This window comes from Ranitomeya variabilis, chromosome 3, assembly GCF_051348905.1.
Source record: "Ranitomeya variabilis isolate aRanVar5 chromosome 3, aRanVar5.hap1, whole genome shotgun sequence".
Taxonomy (NCBI): Eukaryota; Metazoa; Chordata; class Amphibia; order Anura; family Dendrobatidae; genus Ranitomeya; species Ranitomeya variabilis.
Window position 1 is genome coordinate 139,535,574 of NC_135234.1, and position 22,623 is coordinate 139,558,196.

Consider the following 22,623-nt stretch of genomic DNA (forward strand, 5'->3'; position numbering starts at 1 on the left):
GCAGCGTCGCAGGGAGGAGAGCATCGCACCCGACCCAGGCTGCCTGGCTATGTAAGTGAAACTGCATGCTCCGATCACCGGCCATGGCAGCACTATAGCAGGACCTCTTCATGCCCCATAGGGTACAGGAAAAACACTGGAGGTTGCAAGAAGGGGAGGGTATTTAACCTCTTTTGTGTTTCCTGTCCCCCATTAGGGCGGGCAGACATCCTCCAGTACCACTGTCGTGGAAGGTGACTGGAGAAACACAGATTTTCACTTGAAGAAAAGGAGTGCTGCCTTATTTTTTCTTATTTATATATCTATCTCATATCTATCTCATATCTATCTCATATCTATCCCATATCTATCTATCTTTTGTAAATGTTCTGGCTGTGAATTTACTGTACTTACCTGATGAAATGGTGGCTTTCCTATGAGATGTGTGTAAAAATCAGGCTGCATACGCATGGTCTGTATACAGTCCTATTTTTTTTTATCGCACCCATCGGCAAGTCTCATCCGATATACGTGGCCTCTGGCAGCATGCTGCGATTTTTTTCCTCAGTCCGATTAGAGGTGAGAAAAAACTCACAGATGAGCATGGTCTCATTAAATAACATTGGTCAGAGTGCAATGCGATGTTTTCTCACATTGTGCTCGTCTGATTTATGCGCTAACATGAGTAAGCACTTACAGACAAGAAAACCTTTACCTTTTAGTCCAGATTGTAGCCAAGTCATGTGTAACAGAATATAATAAAGTCATAACAAATACAAAAAGGTTCACCATGGAAAGTTAGAACTTAGACTTTATCGTTTCATGCACATTTGACAAACAATGAACTATTATTTAACAATCATTCATCATTTTGCTTATTGCACCAACAGAAAGGAAAAGTTCCACAGCATGGCTGCAGCCGGGGATCCCACATGTTGTTGTATCCATAGAGCTGCTGGGGCACTGCATGTAGTGTTGCATTATGGTGAGCTACAGCCTTCTGTATGGTTTGCAGCACTTCATTGTATAGATCTGAATCAGTAGGAAGAGGATTCTTCTCTGAAGGATCATTGGAGAGATTATAAAGGAGTGGTGGAACATGGTAGATGACCTTCTCACCACTGCAGCCACAAACCTTAGAACCATAGCATGCCCCAGCTCCTTCTGGATTGAACTTGGGAGAAATGTAATGAACCTTCCAAACAGTATCACCTGAAAAAAAAATATATTTTCTTATTAAAATGCAGCATTCTTTTGAAGGGACAATTTTGCCCTTCCAGACCAAACCCATTTTTCAAATCTGACATGTCATTTTATGTGGTGCTAACACTAGAATGCCTATATACCTCATATCCCAGTGATTCTAAGATCTTTTTTTTCATGACAACTTGTACTTTATGTTATTAGTGCATTCTGGTTGCTATGTTTTGCATATGTTTTGGTTTTTCAAATATGAAATAATCTGAAATTTTGACTAATTTACAATTTTCAAACGTTTACTTGTTAAACCATTAAACCAGATAATCATGCTGCAAAAGGTTAACAAAGCATTTACCATCTCTCTACTTTACATCAGCATTATATTACCAACACCCTTTTATTTTAAGATTTTAAGATGTTAAATGGTTTAAATGTTTAGCAAAAACATTTTTTCAAAGAAATTTAGAAAACTTGTGTTTTTTGGGACCACTTTACATTTAGTGAGTTATAGGGACATATATTGCATAAATGCACAATAATTATACCATTTTAACATGCCACGACCCTCAAAGTATTCAAAGTTGCTGCCATGAAGTTTGTTAAAGTAACCTGTTAGGGTTGGCGGATTGCACTAAATTAAATTTAACTATAAAGTGCAGTCACAACCTGGGGTCCATCATGCAGCGATAACTGCTGCTAGTGTGAATAATGACGGATAAAGAAACTAGCGAACGTCCCTCCTTAAACATACTGAGTTAACTCCACACAGTGTGACTGGAATGAAGAAAACCAAACCCAGATACTACTCAGAGATGCACATGGAGATGAGTGCCTACTCAGCTAACCATCAAGAGGCACAGGGACAGTAAGTACCAGCTCAGCTAACCACTGAGGGGAACAGGGAAGGTTAGTACCAGCTCAGCTAACAACCAAGAGGCACAGGGACAGTAAGTACCAGCTCAGCTAACCACTGAGGGGAACAGGGAAGGTTAGTACCAGCTCAGTTAACCACTGAGAGGAATAGGGAAGGTTAGTACCAGCTCAGCTAACCACCAAGAGGCACAGGGACAGTAAGTTCCAGCTCAGCTAACCACTGAGGGGAACAGGGAAAACAGGAAGTGTGCAATACCCCATTTGTACCACTGCAAAAGAACACGTGGGTTGAACTTTCTCTGTAGTGCAATACCCTGTTAACCCCACATGGAAGTATAGCATACACACGGGATGGAAACAGATAGCAAAAACACACAGTCATTGAGAACATGCAGCAAACCTCCTCTCCGGACAAGCCGGAATTCTAATGGCTTGATGCCAGCCCTGAACTCACACAAACAATCTCCTCTCTGGAGGTGCCAGAATTCCAACGGCACAGGACCAGCCCTGAACACTTGCTGACCCAGATCCCATGGGCAGCGGTTACCATGCTAAACACTCAAAATGCACAGACAGAGCGATAGCATATCCACCCACACATACACCAAACACAAGTGACACTAGCACACCCGCGTGCTTCGCTGAAAGCCCTTTATGTGCCAGGCTCCACCCCAAACACCACCAGTCGGGTGGGGTGTCACCAGTGGGCCAACCTGGAGCTGCCACATCACCAGAGCAGAAAGCATCCGAGCACCAATGACAAGGCGCTACATCACGGACATGCTCAGTAAGGTGATTTCCGGACATAGACTCCAGAGAGTGGTGCTGCCTCTGTATACCACTGGTTACCATAGACTTTAGCTGAGATCCAGCAGTAACCACACATATAAAAGGGGCTTGAGCAAGATGCTGGGACCAACGTTAGCACTAAGCAGCAGACCCAGCGGCTGGGCCAGCATGGGACACCAGAGCACAAAACGGTGCCTGCGATACATCCCACACGGCACGGAAGTACCAGCCTTTAACACCTGTCAGTTGACCTAGACCCCTAAACTACCACCATGTTTGTTTTAGCAACCTTTTCCTACATTCCAATAAACCCCTTTATCTGGCTTATTAATTGTTGCAGTCCTGCTATGTGTAGCACAGGAGATCACAGCTAAAAATGTTCATTCATTGGGTAAAATGATCATATGTGCAGTGCAAAACATCATCGTTCTCAGCAGTGTACTGTCCTGTGTAAACACACTGTTGAGATCCATGGCAGCCTATGTACACTGGATTATCCACTACTGATAGCACAGTGTGAATCGTTTACTTGGTCTGCATGCGCAAACAGGCTATTAATTGCTCACTGATTTAACCGATTAACAGTCATTTAGTGCTGCCTGTCAATCTGTATAAATGGACTTTTAGTTACACAAGAAACCTCACAAATGTGAATTTTTGTACTCTAGTATATTGCTGTATACATTTGCCATTGAGTGCTGATAAACTGAAAGAAGGAACCCCCCTTAGCTGAATTGTTTGAGTGTTGTGGCACCTAAGTGGTTAAAGAGAATCTGTCAGCAAGTTTTTGGTATTTAATCTGAGAAAACTTAAGACTGAAACAAAAATAACATATACCCTACTGTAAGTAAATAAGTAAAAGCAATAGTGCATATAAATAAATAGGGTGTTTCGCAAACACAGTTTTCATCTAAAAAAGCTTAAAAGCCATCTCACCAGAGTCAAGGTGTACCCAAATTCAGGATGGTCCTAACCTCCTAACCTCTAGTATTAAAACCTTACCATACATCATTGTGACATTAGTGGGAATAAGGGCAGAGCAGGTCTGGGTCCTGAACATGGAAACACAGCAAACTCTAGGGTGCCAACCTCCGCTGCAAGGTAGGGGTCATAGGGCAAGACCCCACCTTTTATATAAAATGTATATCACAACTATTCTTTTGCAAACACAATATATGGACAGTTAAGGCTATAAATGAGTGATAATTACATCTGAGAATGGTACATTCGATACAGTTCTATGACAACTCTTGAGACTGATAATTTGTAAGGGAGATCAATAGTTCTTTCGGAGAGATGGTGCTGGTAATAACCCCAAGATTGAGCAAAGTTTTGTGCTGATGGGTAAATCAAAGACCCACTGAGAGAAACACCAGCAAAGTCTAGTTTATTAGATCAGGGGTCTCAGACCTGTATTGGGGTCTTTTGTTTGTTGACTGTGTTTTTTCATTGTGCACTATATAAGCATGTTCCCTGTTACTAAATAGGTAAGGGATTACTAGGGGGAGATGATCATGAGCGGGGTCGCCATTGTCATGACCCTAGGGTGACAACTTTAGCAGCTCATGTAAGGATTGATACTAGAGCAAGATCCCATCTATAAGTTTGATATAGTCATCTGGACTATCAACTCTGATTGAATCCCCAATCTGGGGAAGTAATGCATAGTGGCCTTCCTCCTTAAAGTCCTTGGATAGGATGATGTTTTACGAGAAACACTGGGCTTGCTGAAGGTAATGGAACTTAACAGGACTGAAAGAATGAAAGAAATAGGACTAGGAATGGAAGCAGATAAAGACTTGTTGATAAGGACTGTGGCGACAAGCTGGGCTGTAACGAAGTAGGGCAAAGCAGTATGCTTCTCCAGCCCTGGAGTACACTAAAGCGAAAGGAACCTATGTGTGTGAAAATGCTTTGTACTCTGAAGGAAACGTCCATAAGACTTTGTACCCACCACCCCTTGTACATAAAGAATGAAAGAAATAGGACTAGGAATGGAAGCAGATAAAGACTTGTTGATAAGGACTGTGGCGACAAGCTGGGCTGTAACGAAGTAGGGCAAAGCAGTATGCTTCTCCAGCCCTGGAGTACACTAAAGTGAAAGGAACCTATGTGTGTGAAAATGCTTTGTACTGTGAAGGAAACGTCCATAAGACTTTGTACCCGCCACCCCTTGTACATAACCTTAACAAGTTACCATTCAGTGAAGACTGTGTTTTAGAGAGGGAGTCTTCTTTATTGACCTCTGAAACCTATGGTCCTGGGAGGCCAACACCTTCGGCTACAGACAGCCTGCATGGGTACAAGGCCCTCACAGCATCAACACCAACACCCAGCCGGGAACCCCTCTTTCATGTAGCCCGCCTGGGCATGACAGGAGAAGACGAGTGTCTCATCCACGGCTACGAACCGCTCTATATAATCACAGTTTGACACTATTAAAATGGACCCAGTCCTACAATACTAATATTAATAAACTGTTCCTGGTAGAAAGTAATCTAATGGAAACAGTGTGGCACATCAGGGTCTTGTGGGGGCAGTGTAAAATGGCAGACACTAATATGTAAGAACTAAACAATGGATAGGTAAAAAATTTCCATGTTCAAAACATACAAAATATATTTGCTGTACTTACTAATGTTATGCTGCCATCGCACTGCATGCAAGTATTCAGCACAGTAGTGAAACATAAATTCATGATCAGAGTTGGGTACCATTCCTTGCAGAAGAGGCATCAAATCTTTACCATCAATTATTCTGAAAGTATAGATAATAATTAATTACATGCAATATTAGCTGAAAGTGTGCTGTTCCATGTATGTTGTTATATTTTACTCTGCTGCCACCCAATGGCTTTTTTCCATATGGCAGCTTGTTACTCATTAATTCTTGTGGGCATGTGTTTCACTTCCTGTTCAGGGGTTAATGTTATGATCCCAGTGGCTTAGGATCACAAATCTAACCAGCTAAGCCAGAGACAATAGGACGAGCTCTGGGGATGTGGTAACTGGACTGACCGCAAAGCTGATCCTAACCAAACACTAAAGGTAGCCATGGAACATTTCCTGAAATCCTAGACGTCTCTTCACGGCCTGAGAAACTGACTACCCCTAGAGATAAAGTAAGACCTCACTTGCCTCAGAGAAATAACCCCAAAGAAATAGAACAGCCCCCCACAAATAATAACGGTGAGTTAAGAGGAAAAGACAAACGCAGAGATGAAACAGGTTAAGCAAATGAGGCCCGCTAACACTAGATAGCAGAAAATAGCAAGGGATCTGTGCGGTCAGTAAAAAACCCTATACAAAAATATCCACGCAGAGAATGCGAGAACCCCCACACCAACTAACGATGTGGGGGGAGCAACTCAGCACCCCAGAGCTACCAGCAAGCAGAGAAATCACATATTAGCAAGCTGGACAAAACTCATAATATTCTAGGAACATATTGAACACAGATGAGCAAGAATAAGCAAACAGAACTTAGCTTCTCTTGAAGAGACTGGTAACGGATGTAGACAGGAGCAAACAGAATAGCACTGAATACAACGACAGCAGGCATAGACTGAGATTCCAAGTGAGCTTAAATAGAAAACCAGCCCACAGATAACGAGACAGCTGATGCCAGTCACAAACCTGCAAAAAGACAGCACTCACACAGTACCACTTGTGACCACAAGAGGGAGCCCAAAAATAGAGTTCACAACAGTACCCCCCCTTGAGGAGGGGTCACCGAACCCTCATCAAAACCCCCAGGGCGATCAGGACGAGCCACATGGAAGGCACGAACCAAATCGGCCGCATGAACATCAGAGGCGACAACCCAGGAATTATCCTCCTGACCATAGCCCTTCCACTTAACCAAATACTGAAGCCTCCGTCTAGAAATACGAGAATCCAAGATCTTCTCCACCACTTACTCCAATTCGCCTTCCACCAGCACCGGGGCAGGGGGCTCAACAGAAGGAACCACAGGCACCACATACCTCCGCAACAAAGACCTATGGAACACGTTATGAATGGCAAACGACGCTGGGAGGTCCAAACGAAATGACACCGGGTTAAGGATTTCCAAAATCTTATAAGGACCGATGAAGCGAGGCTTGAATTTAGGAGAGGAAACCTTCATAGGAACATACCGAGAAGACAGCCATACCAAATCCCCAACACGAAGTCGGGGACCCACACCGCGACGGCGGTTGGCAAAGCGCTGAGCCTTCTCCTGTGACAACTTCAAATTGTCCACCACATGGTTCCAAATCTGCTGCAACCTATCCACCACAGAATCCACCCCAGGACAGTCAGAAGGTTCAACCTGACCCGAGGAAAAACGAGGATGAAAACCAGAATTGCAGAAAAAAGGCGAAACCAAAGTAGCAGAACTAGCCCGATTATTAAGGGCAAACTCGGCCAATGGCAAAAAAGTCACCCAATCATCCTGATCAGCAGAAACAAAACATCTTAAATAAGTTTCCAAGGTCTGATTAGTTCGCTCGGTTTGGCCATTCGTCTGAGGATGGAAGGCCAACGAAAAAGACATATCAATGCCCATCTTAGCACAAAAGATCCGCCAAAATCTGGACACAAACTGGGATCCTCTGTCAGACACAATATTTTCAGGGATGCCGTGCAAGCGAACCACATTCTGAAAAAATAGAGGAACCAAATCGGAGGAGGAAGGCAACTTAGGCAAGGGCACCAAATGGACCATTTTAGAAAAACGATCACACACCACCCAGATGACAGACATTCTCTGAGAGACTGGAAGATCCGAAATAAAATCCATGGAAATGTGCGTCCAAGGCCTCTTCGGGACAGGCAAAGGCAAAAGCAAACCGCTGGCACGAGAACAGCAAGGCTTAGCCCGAGCACAAATCCCACAGGACTGCACAAAGGAACGCACATCCCGCGACAAGGAAGGCCACCAGAAGGACCTAGCCACCAAATCCCTGGTACCAAAAATCCCAGGATGGCCTGCCAACACCGAAGAATGAACCTCGGAAATAACTCTGCTGGTCCATCTATATGGGACAAACAGTCTCTCTGGTGGGCAACGGTCAGATTTATCCGCCTGAAATTTCTGCAGCACTCGTCGCAAATCTGGGGAAATGGCAGACAAAATCACTCCCTCTCTGAGGATACCAGCCGGCTCTGAAACTCCCGGAGAGTCAGGCACAAAACTCCTAGAAAGAGCATCAGCCTTCACGTTCTTCGAACCAGGCAGGTACGAGACCACGAAATCGAAACGGGAGAAAAACAACGACCAACGAGCCTGTCTAGGATTCAGCCGCTTGGCAGACTCGAGATAAATCAGATTTTTGTGATCAGTCAAGACCACCACACGATGCTTAGCTCCCTCGAGCCAATGTCGCCACTCCTCAAATGCCCACTTCATAGCCAACAACTCCTGATTACCAACATCATAATTCCGCTCGGCAGGCGAAAACTTTCTTGAAAAGAAAGCACAAGGCTTCATCACAGAGCCATCAGAGCTTCTCTGCGACAAAACAGCCCCTGCTCCAATCTCAGAAGCATCAACCTCGACCTGAAAAGGAAGAGAGACATCAGGCTGACACAAAACTGGAGCCGAAGAAAACCGGCGCTTCAGCTCCCGAAAGGCTTCCACGGCCACAGGAGACCAATTAGTCACATCAGAACCCTTCTTGGTCAAATCCGTCAAGGGTTTAACCACGCCAGAAAAATTAGCAATGAAGCGACGGTAAAAATTAGCAAAACCCAAGAACTTCTGAAGACTCTTAACAGATGTAGGCTGAGTCCAGTCATGAATAGCCTGGACCTTGACTGGGTCCATCTCAATAGTAGAAGGAGAAAAAATAAAACCCAAAAAGGAAACCTTCTGTACTCCGAAGAGACATTTTGAGCCCTTCACAAATAAGGCATTAGCACGCAGGACCTGAAATACCATCCTGACCTGCTTCACATGGGACTCCCAGTCCTCAGAAAAGACCAAAATGTCATCCAGATACACAATCATAAATTTATCCAGATATTCTCGGAAGATGTCATGCATGAAGGACTGGAACACAGAAGGAGCATTAGAGAGTCCAAAAGGCATCACCAAGTACTCAAAATGGCCCTCGGGCGTATTAAATGCTGTTTTCCATTCATCCCCCTGCTTAATACCCCTGCTTAATATGCACAAGGTTATACGCACCACGAAGATCTATCTTGGTGAACCAACTGGACCCCTTAATCCGAGCAAACAGATCAGATAATGGCAAAGGATACTGAAATTTGACCGTGATTTTATTTAGAAGACGATAATCTATACAAGGTCTCAGAGAACCATCCTTCTTGACCACAAAAAAGAATCCAGCACCAAGAGGGGAGGAGGATGGGCGAATATGTCCCTTCTCTAAAGACTCCTTTATATAACTCCGCATTGCGGCATGTTCTGGTACAGACAAATTAAAAAGTCGTCCCTTGGGGAACTTACTACCAGGAATCAAATTTATAGCACAATCACAATCCCTGTGAGGAAGCAGGGCACCGGATCTGGGCTCATCAAATACATCCTGGTAGTCCGACAAAAACTCAGGGACCTCAGAAGGAGTGGAAGAAGCAATTGACACCAAAGGAGCATCGCCATGAATCCCCTGGCAACCCCAACTTGAAACAGACATAGCTTTCCAATCCAGAACTGGATTATGGGCCTGCAGCCATGGCAGACCCAAAACGACAACATCATGCAGATTATGCAGCACAAGAAAGCGAATCACCTCCTGATGTACAGGAGTCATGCACATGGTCACTTGAGTCCAATACTGAGGCTTATTCTCAGCCAATGGTGTAGCATCAATACCCCTCAGTGGAATAGGGAATTCCAAAGGCTCCAGGACAAAACCACAGCGCCTGGCAAATGACACATCCATCAGGTTCAGGGCAGCACCCGAATCCACGAAAGCCATAACCGAGTAGGATGACAAAGAACAAATTAAAGTAACAGACAAAATGAATTTAGGCTGTATAGTACCAACGGTGACAGATTTAGCGGTTTTTTTTACGCGCTTAGAGCATGCTGAGATAACATGAGTTGAATCACCACAGTAAAAGCACAACCCATTTTGACGTCTATGATTTTGCCGCTCAATTCTGGTCAGAATTCGGTCACATTGCACAGACTCAGGTCTCTGTTCAGAAAACACCGCCAGATAGTGCATAGATTTGCGCTCCCGCAAACGCCGATCAATCTGAATGGCCAAAGCCATTGAGTCATTCAGACTTGCAGGCGTAGGGAACCCCACCATAACATTCTTAATGGCTTCAGAAAGACCTTCTCTGAAATTTGCAGCCAGGGCACACTCATTCCATTGAGTAAGCACCGACCATTTCCAAAATTTTTGACAATACACCTCAGCTTCATCCTGGCCCTGAGTGAGAGCCAGCAAGGCCTTTTCTGCCTGGTTCTCAAGATTAGGTTCCTCATAAAGCAGTCCAAGCACCAGAAAAAACGCATCCACATTCAGCAATGCAGGATCTCCTGGCGCCAGGGAGAAAGACCAATCTTGAGGGTCGCTGCGTAACAAGGAGATAACAATTTTAACTTGCTGAGCGGAATCACCAGAGGAACGAGGTCTCAAAGAAAGAAATAATTTACAATTATTCTTAAAATTCAGAAACCCAGATCTATCTCCAGAAAACAACTCAGGAATAGGTACTTTTGGCTCAGACATAGGACTGTGAACAACAAAATCCTGAATGCTTTGCACCCTTGCAGCAAGATGATCCACACTAGAAGTCAGACTCTGAATATCCATGTCTGCAGCTGAACTCAAAGCCACCCAGAGATTAAGGAGATGAGAGAAGCTGGACAGACTGCAGCAAAGTGAGAGGAAAAAAAAAATTGTACTCAGGACTTCTCTTATCCCACTTCTGCGATGCATTAAACACTTTTCAGGCCTGCTGTACTGTTATGATCCCAGTGGCTTAGGATCACAAATCTAACCAGCTAAGTCAGAGTCAATAGGACGAGCTCTGGGGATGTGGTAACTGGACTGACCGCAAAGCTGATCCTAACCAAACACACTAAAGGTAGCCATGGAACGTTTCCTGAAATCCTAGACGTCTCTTCATGGCCTGAGAAACTGACTACCCCTAGTAGAGATAAAGTAAGACCTCACTTGCCTCAGAGAAATAACCCCAAAGAAATAGAACAGCCCCCCACAAATAATAACGGTGAGTTAAGAGGAAACGACAAACGCAGAGATGAAACAGGTTAAGCAAATGAGGCCCGCTAACACTAGATAGCAGAAAATAGCAAGGGATCTGTGTGGTCAGTAAAAAACCCTATACAAAAATATCCACGCAGAGAATGCGAGAACCCCCACACCAACTAACGATGTGGGGGGAGCAACTCAGCACCCCAGAGCTACCAGCAAGCAGAGAAATCACATATTAGCAAGCTGGACAAAACTCATAATATTCTAGGAACATATTGAACACAGATGAGCAAGAATAAGCAAACAGAACTTAGCTTCTCTTGAAGAGACTGGTAACGGATGTAGACAGGAGCAAACAGAATAGCACTGAATACAACGACAGCAGGCATACACTGAGATTCCAAGTGAGCTTAAATAGAAAACCAGCCCACAGATAACGAGACAGCTGATGCCAGTCACAAACCTGCAGAAAGACAGCACTCACACAGTACCACTTGTGACCACAAGAGGGAGCCCAAAAATAGAGTTCACAACAGGTCAAGTCTTCTCTTCCTCTGGCAGCCATTTCAGTTTCAGTTTCATGCTGTTGTGAGAGGACACGCTTTAACCGGGCTTAGGAAGGCATCAGTCTTTCGACCTCTTGCTGTTCACTCTTGCTGCTCACACTTGCAGTCATACTTGGTGCTACATCTTACTGTACCTTGTCTACACCTGCATTTCTGGAGAAAGTACTGTATTACCAGTTATACGCTGTATGTCCAGATTTACAAAATAAACAAGTCTGGATTGCACAATCCCTGGTGTGCATCATCTCTCTGGACGCTGAACAGCATTTGTCCTGTCTGCCTCACAGCGAGGAAATACTGAATGTACGAATCTATCACAACTCTTAATAGTCAATGACACCTTCATTCGCCTCATGTGGGGACAGAACAGTCGAAAGACTGCCTTGAAGCCTGGGCAGAATCATCCTTATATCCCTATCATGTGCCCACGCTCTGCCTGCTCACATACTGCAGCCCTGCTCTGCTAAGAAATCTCCTGCAGCGTCACCTCAGACTGCATTGTGCATAAAGACTCTGTATATTATACCACATTGCTGCAGATTGTAGGACTGCAGAACCCCACAATTCTCCAAAAACACCTTGGGAATCTTATCAGGGGGTTGCAACTAAGCTGCACCACGATTTCCAGCCCCTAATTCAAAAGTTCAGTTTCTTAAAGAGACAGCAAACCTTATATCAAAATGGCCGAAAAGGACCTTACGCAGTTCCCCAATGCTGAAACAGAGCAAATACAACCCGATAGTGTCCATTATGAAGACCAGGAAGCAGAGCCCGCTTCCGCAGCAGACCCAGATGCACGACTAGTACGCTCCATCAAGCCAACATTAAAGGTCCTCGAGAATTACCATTCCACAATGGATGAATTCAATGACAACCTGGATGACCTATGGGAACGAGTCACCTCCCTTATGTCAAGCGTCCAATGCCACAAAGATGATGCAGCGAGTTTACAGGACACTATAAGACAGCTAGACACGGCCCACGGCAGATACAAGAGACTGTCCGCAAAGTATGCCGCCTTCCTAAAAGACTCTAAAATCGACTAAGCCCTATCAGAGTTAAGCAAGGCAGATTCCACAGACAGAGAAAGGGATGCTGCCGTGCAAGAAGCCAAAGATAAAGCGGAGCTTCCTATTGCCCACCTGCAAGAAACTAGATCGCACAGGTCAGCCTCATCTAAACAATCTGTTCGGTCATACAAATCATCCTGCTCAAGAACTTCAGCCCTCAGCGACAGAATTCTAGAGGCCCGTTTAAACGCAGAGCGATCCTAACTAAGACATTCATACACAGAAAAGAAAGCAGAAGCAGAGGCTGGCGTATAGCAAATGTGGTGCCAATATTCAAAAAAGGGGCAAAAACTGAACTCGGTAATTATAGGCCAGTAAGCTTAATCTCTACTGTGGGTAAAATCCTGGAGGGCATTCTAAGGGATGCTATGCTGGAGTATCTGAAGAGGAATAACCTCATGACCCAGTATCAGCACGGGTTTACTAGGGACCGTTCATGTCAGACTAATTTGATCAGCTTCTATGAAGAGGCAAGTTCCGGACTGGACCAAGGGAACCCAGTGGACGTAGTATATATGGACTTTTCCAAAGCTTTTGATACGGTGCCACACAAAAGGTTGTTACATAAAATGAGAGTAATGGGGATAGGGGAAAATATGTGTAAGTGGGTTGAGAGCTGGCTCAGGGATAGGAAACAAAGGGTGGCTATTAATGGAGCACACTCGGACTGGGTCACGGTTAGCAGTGGGGTACCACAGGGGTCAGTATTGGGCCCTCTTCTTTTTAACATATTTATTAATGACCTTGTAGGGGGCATTCAGAGTAGAATTTCAATATTTGCAGATGACACTAAACTCTGCAGGGTAATCAATACAGGGGAGGACAATTTTATATTACAGGATGATTTATGTAAACCAGAAGCTTGGGCTGATAAATGGCAAATGAGCTTTAATGGGGATAAATGTAAGGTCATGCACTTGGGTAGAAGTAATAAGATGTATAACTATGTGCTTAATTCTAAAACTCTGGGCAAAACCGTCAATGAAAAAGACCTGGGTGTATGGGTGGATGACAAACTCATATTCAGTGGCCAGTGTCAGGCAGCTGCTACAAAGGCAAATAAAATAATGGGATGTATTAAAAGAGGCATAGATGCTCATGAGGAGAACATAATTTTACCTCTATACAAGTCACTAGTTCGACCACACTTAGAATACTGTGCACAGTTCTGGTCTCCGGTGTATAAGAAAGACATAGCTGAACTGGAGCGGGTGCAGAGAAGAGCGACCAAGGTTATAAGAGGACTGGGGGGTCTGCAATACCAAGATAGGTTATTACACTTGGGGCTATTTAGTTTGGAAAAACGAAGACTAAGGGGTGATCTTATTTTAATGTATAAATATATGAGGGGACAGTACAAAGACCTTTCTGGTGATCTTTTTAATCATAGACCTGAGACAGGGACAAGGGGGCATCCTCTACGTCTGGAGGAAAGAAGGTTTAAGCATAATAACAGACGCGGATTCTTTACTGTAAGAGCAGTGAGACTATGGAACTCTCTGCCGTATGATGTTGTAATGAGTGATTCATTAATTAAATTTAAGAGGGGACTGGATACCTTTCTGGAAAAGTATAATGTTACAGGGTATATACACTAGATTCCTTGATAAGGCGTTGATCCAGGGAACTAGTCTGATTGCCGTATGTGGAGTCGGGAAGGAATTTTTTTCCCCATGGTGGAGTTACTCTTTGCCACATGGGGGTTTTTTGCCTTCCCCCTGGATCAACATGTTAGGGCATGTTAGGTTAGGCTATGGGTTGAACTAGATGGACTTACAGTCTTCCTTCAACCTTAATAACTATGTAACTATGTAACTAAGATTCTTGAAGCAGAGGCAAAAGCAGAAGCCAGAAAAGCAGAAGCAGAGGCCCGAGCCAAGATTCTTCAAGCAGAAGCAGAGGCAAAAGCAGAAGCAGAGGCAAAAGCAGAAGCAAGGAAAGCAGAAAGAGAGGTTCGAGCAAAGATTCTTCAAACAGAAATGGAAGAAGAAATCGCGCTAGCTGAAGTAAAAATACTCGAACAAGCATTGAAGCAAAACCTCGACCTGATTTGCCTGCCACCACAGGAAGAAGACGACCCAGCTGTTCGTACCAGAGACTACGTGCAGAAGCAGATACCTGCAGTGCACACCTTCCCCAGCAACGTTCAATCCAACATTGCAGAAACGTCCAAGTCATCTCAACCTATGGTGCCAGTATTGCCCACAGCCCCTACAGAGACCCAAGACCAACGACGTGATGCACCCCCTCAGGGGAAGTCATCACCGCAAGACGACCGCAAGGCACACTCCAGCCTGCCTCCACAGTTCAAGCAGCAGTCGTCAGAATCTTCAGAGGTTAAACCACAGCTCACCCCTGCAGCAACATCATTCTACCCGGGAACAATTTACCCTTCCACGCCACACAGCTTATACGCCCGAGGGGCACCACAAGCTAATACGGCAACAAGGAGTGAAGGATCAGACATGTCTGAGTTTGCCAGGTTCATGGTGAGCAGAGAGCTAATCAGCACTAGCCTCTCAAAATTCGACGACTGTGCAGAGAACTACAGAGCCTGGAAAGCAACCTTCAAGGCCGCCATTGCTGATCTCAACCTATCCGCGGAGCAGGAGCTCGACCTCATGGTAAAATGGTTGGGTCCTGAATCCACAAATCATATTAAGAGTCTTAGGACTGTCTATGTGGGGCAAGCTGAAGCAAGTCTCGCAGTTGCCTGGCAGAGACTCGAAAGAACCTACAGCAGCGCTGAAGCCATAGAAAAGTCCCTATTCAAGAGACTGCAGAATGTTCCAAGGATCAACCTTAAGGAAGCCCACAAGCTTCTGGACTTAAGTGACCTGCTTATGGAGCTGGAACTTGCTAAAAGAGACCCTCGTCTGTCTGGACTGTGCTACCTGGACACTGCCCATGGAGTGAACCCAATTGTCTCAAAGCTGCCACATAGTCTGCAAGAGAAGTGGGCAGTGTGCATCTCCAGGTATAAAAGGTCATATGACGTCACCTTTCCTCCGTTCATTCAGTTCTGCAAGTTAATTGACAAACAAGCCCAAATGAGGAATGACCCTAGCCTCAACTTCCTGGAGTCCAACACTGCTGCTCCAGCAACACCTTCATCAAGGTATGAAAGCATTGCACATAGATGCAAGGACTCGAGGAACAGTGTAAGCATCAGAAAGACTAACCTGCCATCACCTGCAGTACCTGCCAATAAGCAGTACACTATTCCGTTGATGGATAAGTCTTTCAATCGTGAGTGTCCCATTCACAAAAGACCACACTCACTGAACAAATGTAGAGGCTTCAGGTCGAAAACCATGCAGGAGTGCAAGAAAATCCTCAGCGAACTAGGGGTATGTTTCAAGTGCTGCGCTTCATCAGAACACATGGCCAAGGACTGTAAATCTGCCATTAAGTGTGAAGAGTGTCACAGTGACAGACACCCATCAGCCTTGCACCCAGCCTCAGACACCAGTGATCCAGCAGTCACAGCTACCTCTAGTCCCGCTACAAGCCATGGCGGGGAGCCACAGAATCACGCCAAGTCCACCACAGCTGTTTCCTGCTCATGCTCAGAGGTATGTGGGAAGAATCAAAGGGCTAAATGCTGTGCCAGAATATGCCTAATCAGAGTTTATCCAGAAGGGCAACCAGAGAAGGCTGTAAAAATGTTTGCCATCATTGATGATCAGAGCAATCGATCCCTAGCTGGATCTAAGTTCTTTGAAGCCTTTTGAATCAAGGGACCAGCAACGCCCTACACTCTGAATACTTGCTCGGGGTGCATAGAGACTAGCGGCAGAAGAGCACAAGATTTCATTGCTTCTCCTATCAATGGAGACATAGAAATACCCCTACCTACTCTAATCCAATGCGATCAAATACCAGACCAAAGGGATGAGATCCCTACCCCGGAAGCTGCTTTCCACCAACCACACTTAAGGTACCTAGCCAGCATTATCCCACCTTTGGACACAGTTGCTAAAATCCTACTTCTGCTCGGCAGAGATAATTTGAGGATACATAAGGTCCGCCAACAGTGTAATGGTCCTGACTACGTCCCCTACGCCCAGAGACTTGACTTGGGGTGGGTAGTCATAGGAAATGTATGCTTGGACCGAACAGGAGTCCATTCCTTTAAGACCTACGTACGCTGAGATGGACGCACTACTTTCTGCAAACCATGTCCTCATCACTATGAGATGAAGAAAAAGCCTCCAGATCCTGTAGAGCTGCCTGATGTTATCCCATCTCCCTATGCAGACAACCTGGGAAGATCGGTGTTTCGTACCACTAAGGATGACAACAAACTAGCCCCATCTATGGAAGACAAGGAATTTGTCAGGATAATGGACAATGAGTTCCTTAAGGATGAGACTAATCACTGGGTTTTTTCCCCTACGCTTCGGAGGTACCAGGGTAAGGCTCCCGAACAATCGTGAACAAGCCTTGTCCAGATTTAACTCTCTCCAGCGCACACTAAGCAATAAACCGGAGATGAAAGAACACATCGTCACCTTTATGGGCAAAATATTCTATAACAACCATGTGGAGCCAGCGCCTCCCTTAAAGGAAAACGAGGAGTGCTGGTACCTGCCCTCATTTGGAGTATATCACCCGAGGAAACCTAAGCAAATTAGAGTTGTCTTTGATTCAAGCACCAAACATCAAGGCGTATCTCTCAATGATGTCCTCCTCACAGGTCCTAATCTGACAAACAACCTAGTAGGAGTGCTGATGAGGTTTAGGAAAGAGCCAATTGCCATCACCGCCGACATTGAACAGATGTTCCACTGTTTCATAGTCAAAGAGGACCACAGGAATTTCCTCAGGTTCCTGTGGTACAAGGACAATGACCCCAGCAAAGAGATGGTGGAGTATCGCATGCGGGTGCACGTATTTGGGAACAGCCCTTCACCCGCAGTGTCAACATATGGCCTGCGGAGAACCGCACTAGAAGGAGAGTCCGAGTATGGAACAAACGCCAGAGACTTTGTATAGAAAGACTTCTACGTAGATGATGGACTAAAATCTCTACCCACAGAAGAAGAGGCAATCAACCTACTTAAAAGGACCCAACATATGCTGTACCGAGCTAAGCTTAGACTGCACAAAATTGCTTCAAACAGCCTGGCTGTTATGAGAGCCTTTGAGTCAAGTGACCATGCACCTGGATTCAAAGATATAGACCTGGGACCAGACCGTCAGCCTGTGCAGAGAAGCTTAGGCCTGAGGTGGAACCTGTCAGCCGACGCCTTCGGTTTCCAAATCAAATGTGCAGACAAACCATTCACTAAACGTGGTGTCCTGTCAGTGGTAAATAGCCTATATGACCCACTGGGATTCGTAGCACCAATTACCATACAAGGTAAATCCCTTCTGAGACAGCTATCTGAAACCGTCAAGGACTGGGATGCCCCACTACCTCCTGATAAGGAACCAAAATGGGAAACCTGGAAGCAGTCTTTGTGTGCCTTGGATAAAATTCATATACCGAGATGCTACGCCGGAATCTCACTTGCAGCTAGCACTAGGACGGAACTCCATGTGTTCTCGGATGCATCCACAGAGGCCACTGCGGCTGTTGCCTACCTGAAGGTGACGGGATCCGACAATCAAGATCATGTTGGTTTCGTTTTTGGCAAGGCTAAGTTGGCTCCCAAGCCTGACCACACTATTCCCAGGCTTGAACTCTGTGGGACCGTGCTTGCAGTAGAACTTGCAGACTTTATTCAGCATGAGCTGGACACTCACATAGATGACGTACAATACTACAGTGACAGTAAAGTTGTCTTAGGTTACATCTACAACCAAACAAGGCGCTTCTACGTGTACGTCAGTAACTGCATTGAGAGAATAAGAAGGTCTTCCAAACCTGAACAGTGGCACTATATCCCATCTGAACTTAATCCAGCCGACGATGCCACTAGACCTATGTCTATAAATTCTTTTGCTAACTCTTCTTGGCTTTCAGGTCCAAAGTTTCTGCTGGAACAGAAGGGAAGCGAATGTGTTCAGGAGGTCTTCAGCATCCAGGATCCGGATGATGATCCAGAAGTCCGCTCCGAGGTCAGTGCTATGGCCACAAATGCTAAACCAACCTCCACCCTCGGTTGCCAGTGCTTCAAACGCTTCTCCAATTGGATGACACTTGTCAAGACTGTTGCAAGGTTAGTCCACACTGCGTGATCTTATCACAACTCACATGGAGAAAAAGACTGTCATGGTTGGCACTTCTGCCAAAAACCACTCTCTGCTGAGGACATTTCTCACTGCGAGTCCCTTATAATACTTTATGTCCAGCAGAGTGTATTCACTACCGAATGGGAATGCTTATACCACAAACAGCAGATCCCTCTGAAAAGCCCCATTGCCCATTTGAATCCACTAATGGACAGCTTCGGTTTGCTGAGAGTTGGTGGTCGATTAAATCGAGCCAAGCTAGAGTTTTCAGAGCAACATCCTTGCATCATTCCCAGTAGACATCACATCACCGATCTACTGATTCGGCACTTTCACGAGAAAACCGAACACCAAGGCAGGCACATCACAGAGGGCAAGTTACGGTCTGCAGGACTTTGGATCATAGGCATGAAAAGACGTGTAGTGGGATCAATACATCGCTGTGTGCAATGTCGCAAAACTAGAGGAAAATAGATGCATCAACAAATTGCCGACCTACCCTTCGACAGACTGTGCCGAACCGCCTTTCACCTATGTCAGCCTAGACGTCTTTGGGCCATGGATGGTATCTGCACGCAGGACTCGTAGAGGTCATGCCAACAGCAAACGTTGGGCCATACTATTCACTTGCATGAGTGTCCGTGCCGTTCACATAGAAGTGATAGAATCTATGGACACATCCAGCCTGATTAACGCTCTTCGGCAGTTTCTGGCGATCAGAGGACCAGTTAAACAGTTAAGTTCCGACCGCGGAAGCAACTTCATCGGTGCATGTCGAGAGCTGGATATTGACATCAAGCCAATTCAGGATCAACTGGCAGAGAGAGGTTGCACCTGGATTTTCAATCCTCCGCATAGTTCTCTCATGGGAGGTTCCTGGGAAAGGATAATCGGGATCTCACGCAACATCTTGAACTCTATGCTTATGGACATGAACTCTTCAAGACTTACGCATGAGACCTTGGTTACTCTTCTGGCTGAAGTTTCTGCCATAATCAACTCAAGACCCCTTGTCCCAGTGTCAATGGATCCTGAAATGCCAACTATTCTTACGCCAGCTACTCTTCTTACCCAAAAGATCGGGAACCCGCTTACAGTCAGTGGAGAGTTTACTCATGCAAACTCCTACCAGAAGCAGTGGAAACACGTACAGTACCTCGCCAATTACTTCTGGAACCGGTGGAGAAAGTTTCTTGTGGTTCTGCAAGGAAGAAGAAAATGGCGACAGAGTAAAGCGAACTTGAAGGAAGGAGACATTGTGTTAATGAAGGAACAACAAGCTCAAAGGATAGACTGGCCTATGGGAATCATTACAAATACTTTCCCTAGTGAAGGCAGTAAGGTCCGTAAGGTGGAGCTGAAAGTTCTTACGAAAGGTGAACCTAAGATATTTCAGAGGCCAATCCACAAGCTCGTATTGGTACTACCGATCGAGGACATTCCGTAGGATAAACCATGTACAGAACTCTGCTATAGTACTTGCCCATTGGATTACAGCGGGTCAGAGATAGTTTGGCCTAGTGCGACTTCTCTGATCCGAAGATGGGTTTTCCTTTGGATTATCTCAGGAACTGACTTAAATTAATGTCTTATCTTGTTGAAAGTTGTTATTATTGCATTTGGTTTCATTTTCTAGGTTGTTGGACCTTATTTCAAGGACATTAATATAGTGAAATCCCTTACGGAATTTCAGACAGGGAGTGTGCTGTTCCATGTATGTTGTTATATTTTACTCTGCTGCCACCCAATGGCCTTTTTCCATATGGCAGCTTGTTATTCATTAATTCTTGTGGGCATGTCTTTCACTTCCTGTTCAGGGGTCAAGTCTTCTCTTCCTCTGGCAGCCATTTCAGTTTCAGTTTCATGCTGTTGTGAGAGGACACTCTTTAACCGGGCTTAGGAAGGCATCAGTCTTTCGACCTCTTGCTGTTCACTCTTGTTGCTCACACTTGCAGTCATACTTGGTGCTACATCTTACTGTACTTTATCTGCACCTGCATTTCTGGAGAAAGTACTGTATTACCAGTTATACGCTGTATGTCCAGATTTACAAAATAAACAAGTCTGGATTACACAATCCCTGGTGTGCATCATCTCTCCGGATGCTGAACAGCATTGGTCCTGTCTGCCTCACATCGAAGAAATACTGAAGGTACGAATCTCTCACAACTCTTAATAGTCAACCACACCTCCATTTGCCTCATGTGGGGACAGAACAGAAAGCACTATGCTAAAAACTAAGATCTAAAGAAGAAGAAGTGTGATGTGCACAAGAAGGAACATGTGCAGCAAGAGAACAGAAATTCCTGAACAGTCCTTTAAAATAGGGCACTTGTTTCCTATCATTTGCTACCATTTTACACTTCACAATGAGTGCAGCTAATGTCTCCGTATAGGATTTACAGTCTGTAGACATGTAGCACCTATGATCTTAATTAATGATTTATGGTGGTATGGTAGTCTGGGATTTTTTTGATTAATTATCCCAAAAAAAAAATTAAAAATCAAGTTGGCAATCCTCTAAGAGACGTGAATGTAATTTAAAAGTATGAAATTTACCTATACTGGCCAAGGCACTTGACATGCACATACATTAAGTAGTTTCAGATAACATTGAAGAAGTACTCCTAAATCCTAATCACTTTTTCCCTAAACCTGAGTAAATTAGTAGAGTAATGTCATGATATAGTGTTAATATATTCACTAATCTCCATCTTCAGTATTTAGCACCGCTCTGCTCCTCTTCTAAGTCACGTGATGGTTATTAAGACTTTCCTGTATCACACTAGGCTCTGTGTGACCCAGAACTGGCTTTTACATTACAAGACTATAGAGCAGGGATTTCCAACTCAAATACACAGAGGGCCAAAATTAAAAGCTTGATGTTTATTAAAAAAAGTCTACAATTGAGGAAGATTTTTATAATCATTAACTTTTTTATATGGAATCAAACTTAAAGTGACTGCAGACTTATCTATTTGGACTGGACAACCCCTTAAAGACACTTGTGCATGCAAACCTCACAGTTATGCTAGACAGAAGACAAGTTCTGAGACTCTGCAGACAAAGGTATCACATTTAGACTATGCAGGCTGCACACAGTAACGGCTCTTCCACACGTCCTGATATTTCTGGTACTGGAAAAAACAGTACCAGAGATATAGGTGTCCGTGAGTCAGTGTGTTCATGTGTTCTGTACTTGTGGCATATGTGAGACAACCATGTGATGCTTGGGAATCAGCGGTGCTGTCTGCGCTGTTGTCCATTACCAGGTGAGGAAGACAGCTCACATCGATGTCCCCTGCTTCTCCAGCAATCAGCGTGAGCAGGGGACAATGTTGAGAGTCATATTCAACTGATAACAGCGTGAGCAGGTGGCAACTTATGGGAGTATTCATCAGCCACTGAATGCGCTATAAATAAATATTTTTTTTTAAAATGGACATGGGTTCCCCTGTATTTTTGATAACCAGCTAGGCAAAACTGACAGCTTCGGGCTGCAACCCTCAGCTGTCAGCATTATCTTGGCTAGTTATCAACAATAGAGTGGTCCCCACTCTGTTTTTTTTAATTATTTAAATAAAAAATAAAAAAACAATGTGTCTATAGTTGTATTGTAAATAAACACACAGCCATAGTAAAGTCTGTTATTTAAAATAAAAATAAAACGCAATTTGACTTTTTTATTTAAAAATAACAAACATAGTTATACTCACCTAATGCACATTCCATTGAAACCCTCATCTCCTGTAATAAAACAAAAATAAAAAAACAACAATATCCTTTA

The 22,623-nt window shown here is 44.6% G+C and overlaps 1 protein-coding gene across 2 annotated transcripts in view; it reads right to left on the reverse strand.

Annotated features, from left to right (window-relative positions):
- Positions 1-772: 772 nt before the first annotated feature.
- The window catches only part of LOC143815481 (arylsulfatase H-like), a 76,631-nt gene continuing 54,780 nt past the window's right edge, over positions 773-22,623 (reverse strand). For both annotated transcript variants that reach the window (XM_077294707.1, XM_077294708.1), the window contains exons 9-10: positions 5,477-5,598; positions 773-1,191 (exon numbers count right to left, since the gene is read on the reverse strand). In XM_077294707.1, the coding sequence (XP_077150822.1) occupies positions 839-1,191; positions 5,477-5,598 (475 nt within the window). In that variant the 3' untranslated portion in view covers positions 773-838. The remainder of the gene's footprint in view (positions 1,192-5,476; positions 5,599-22,623) is intronic.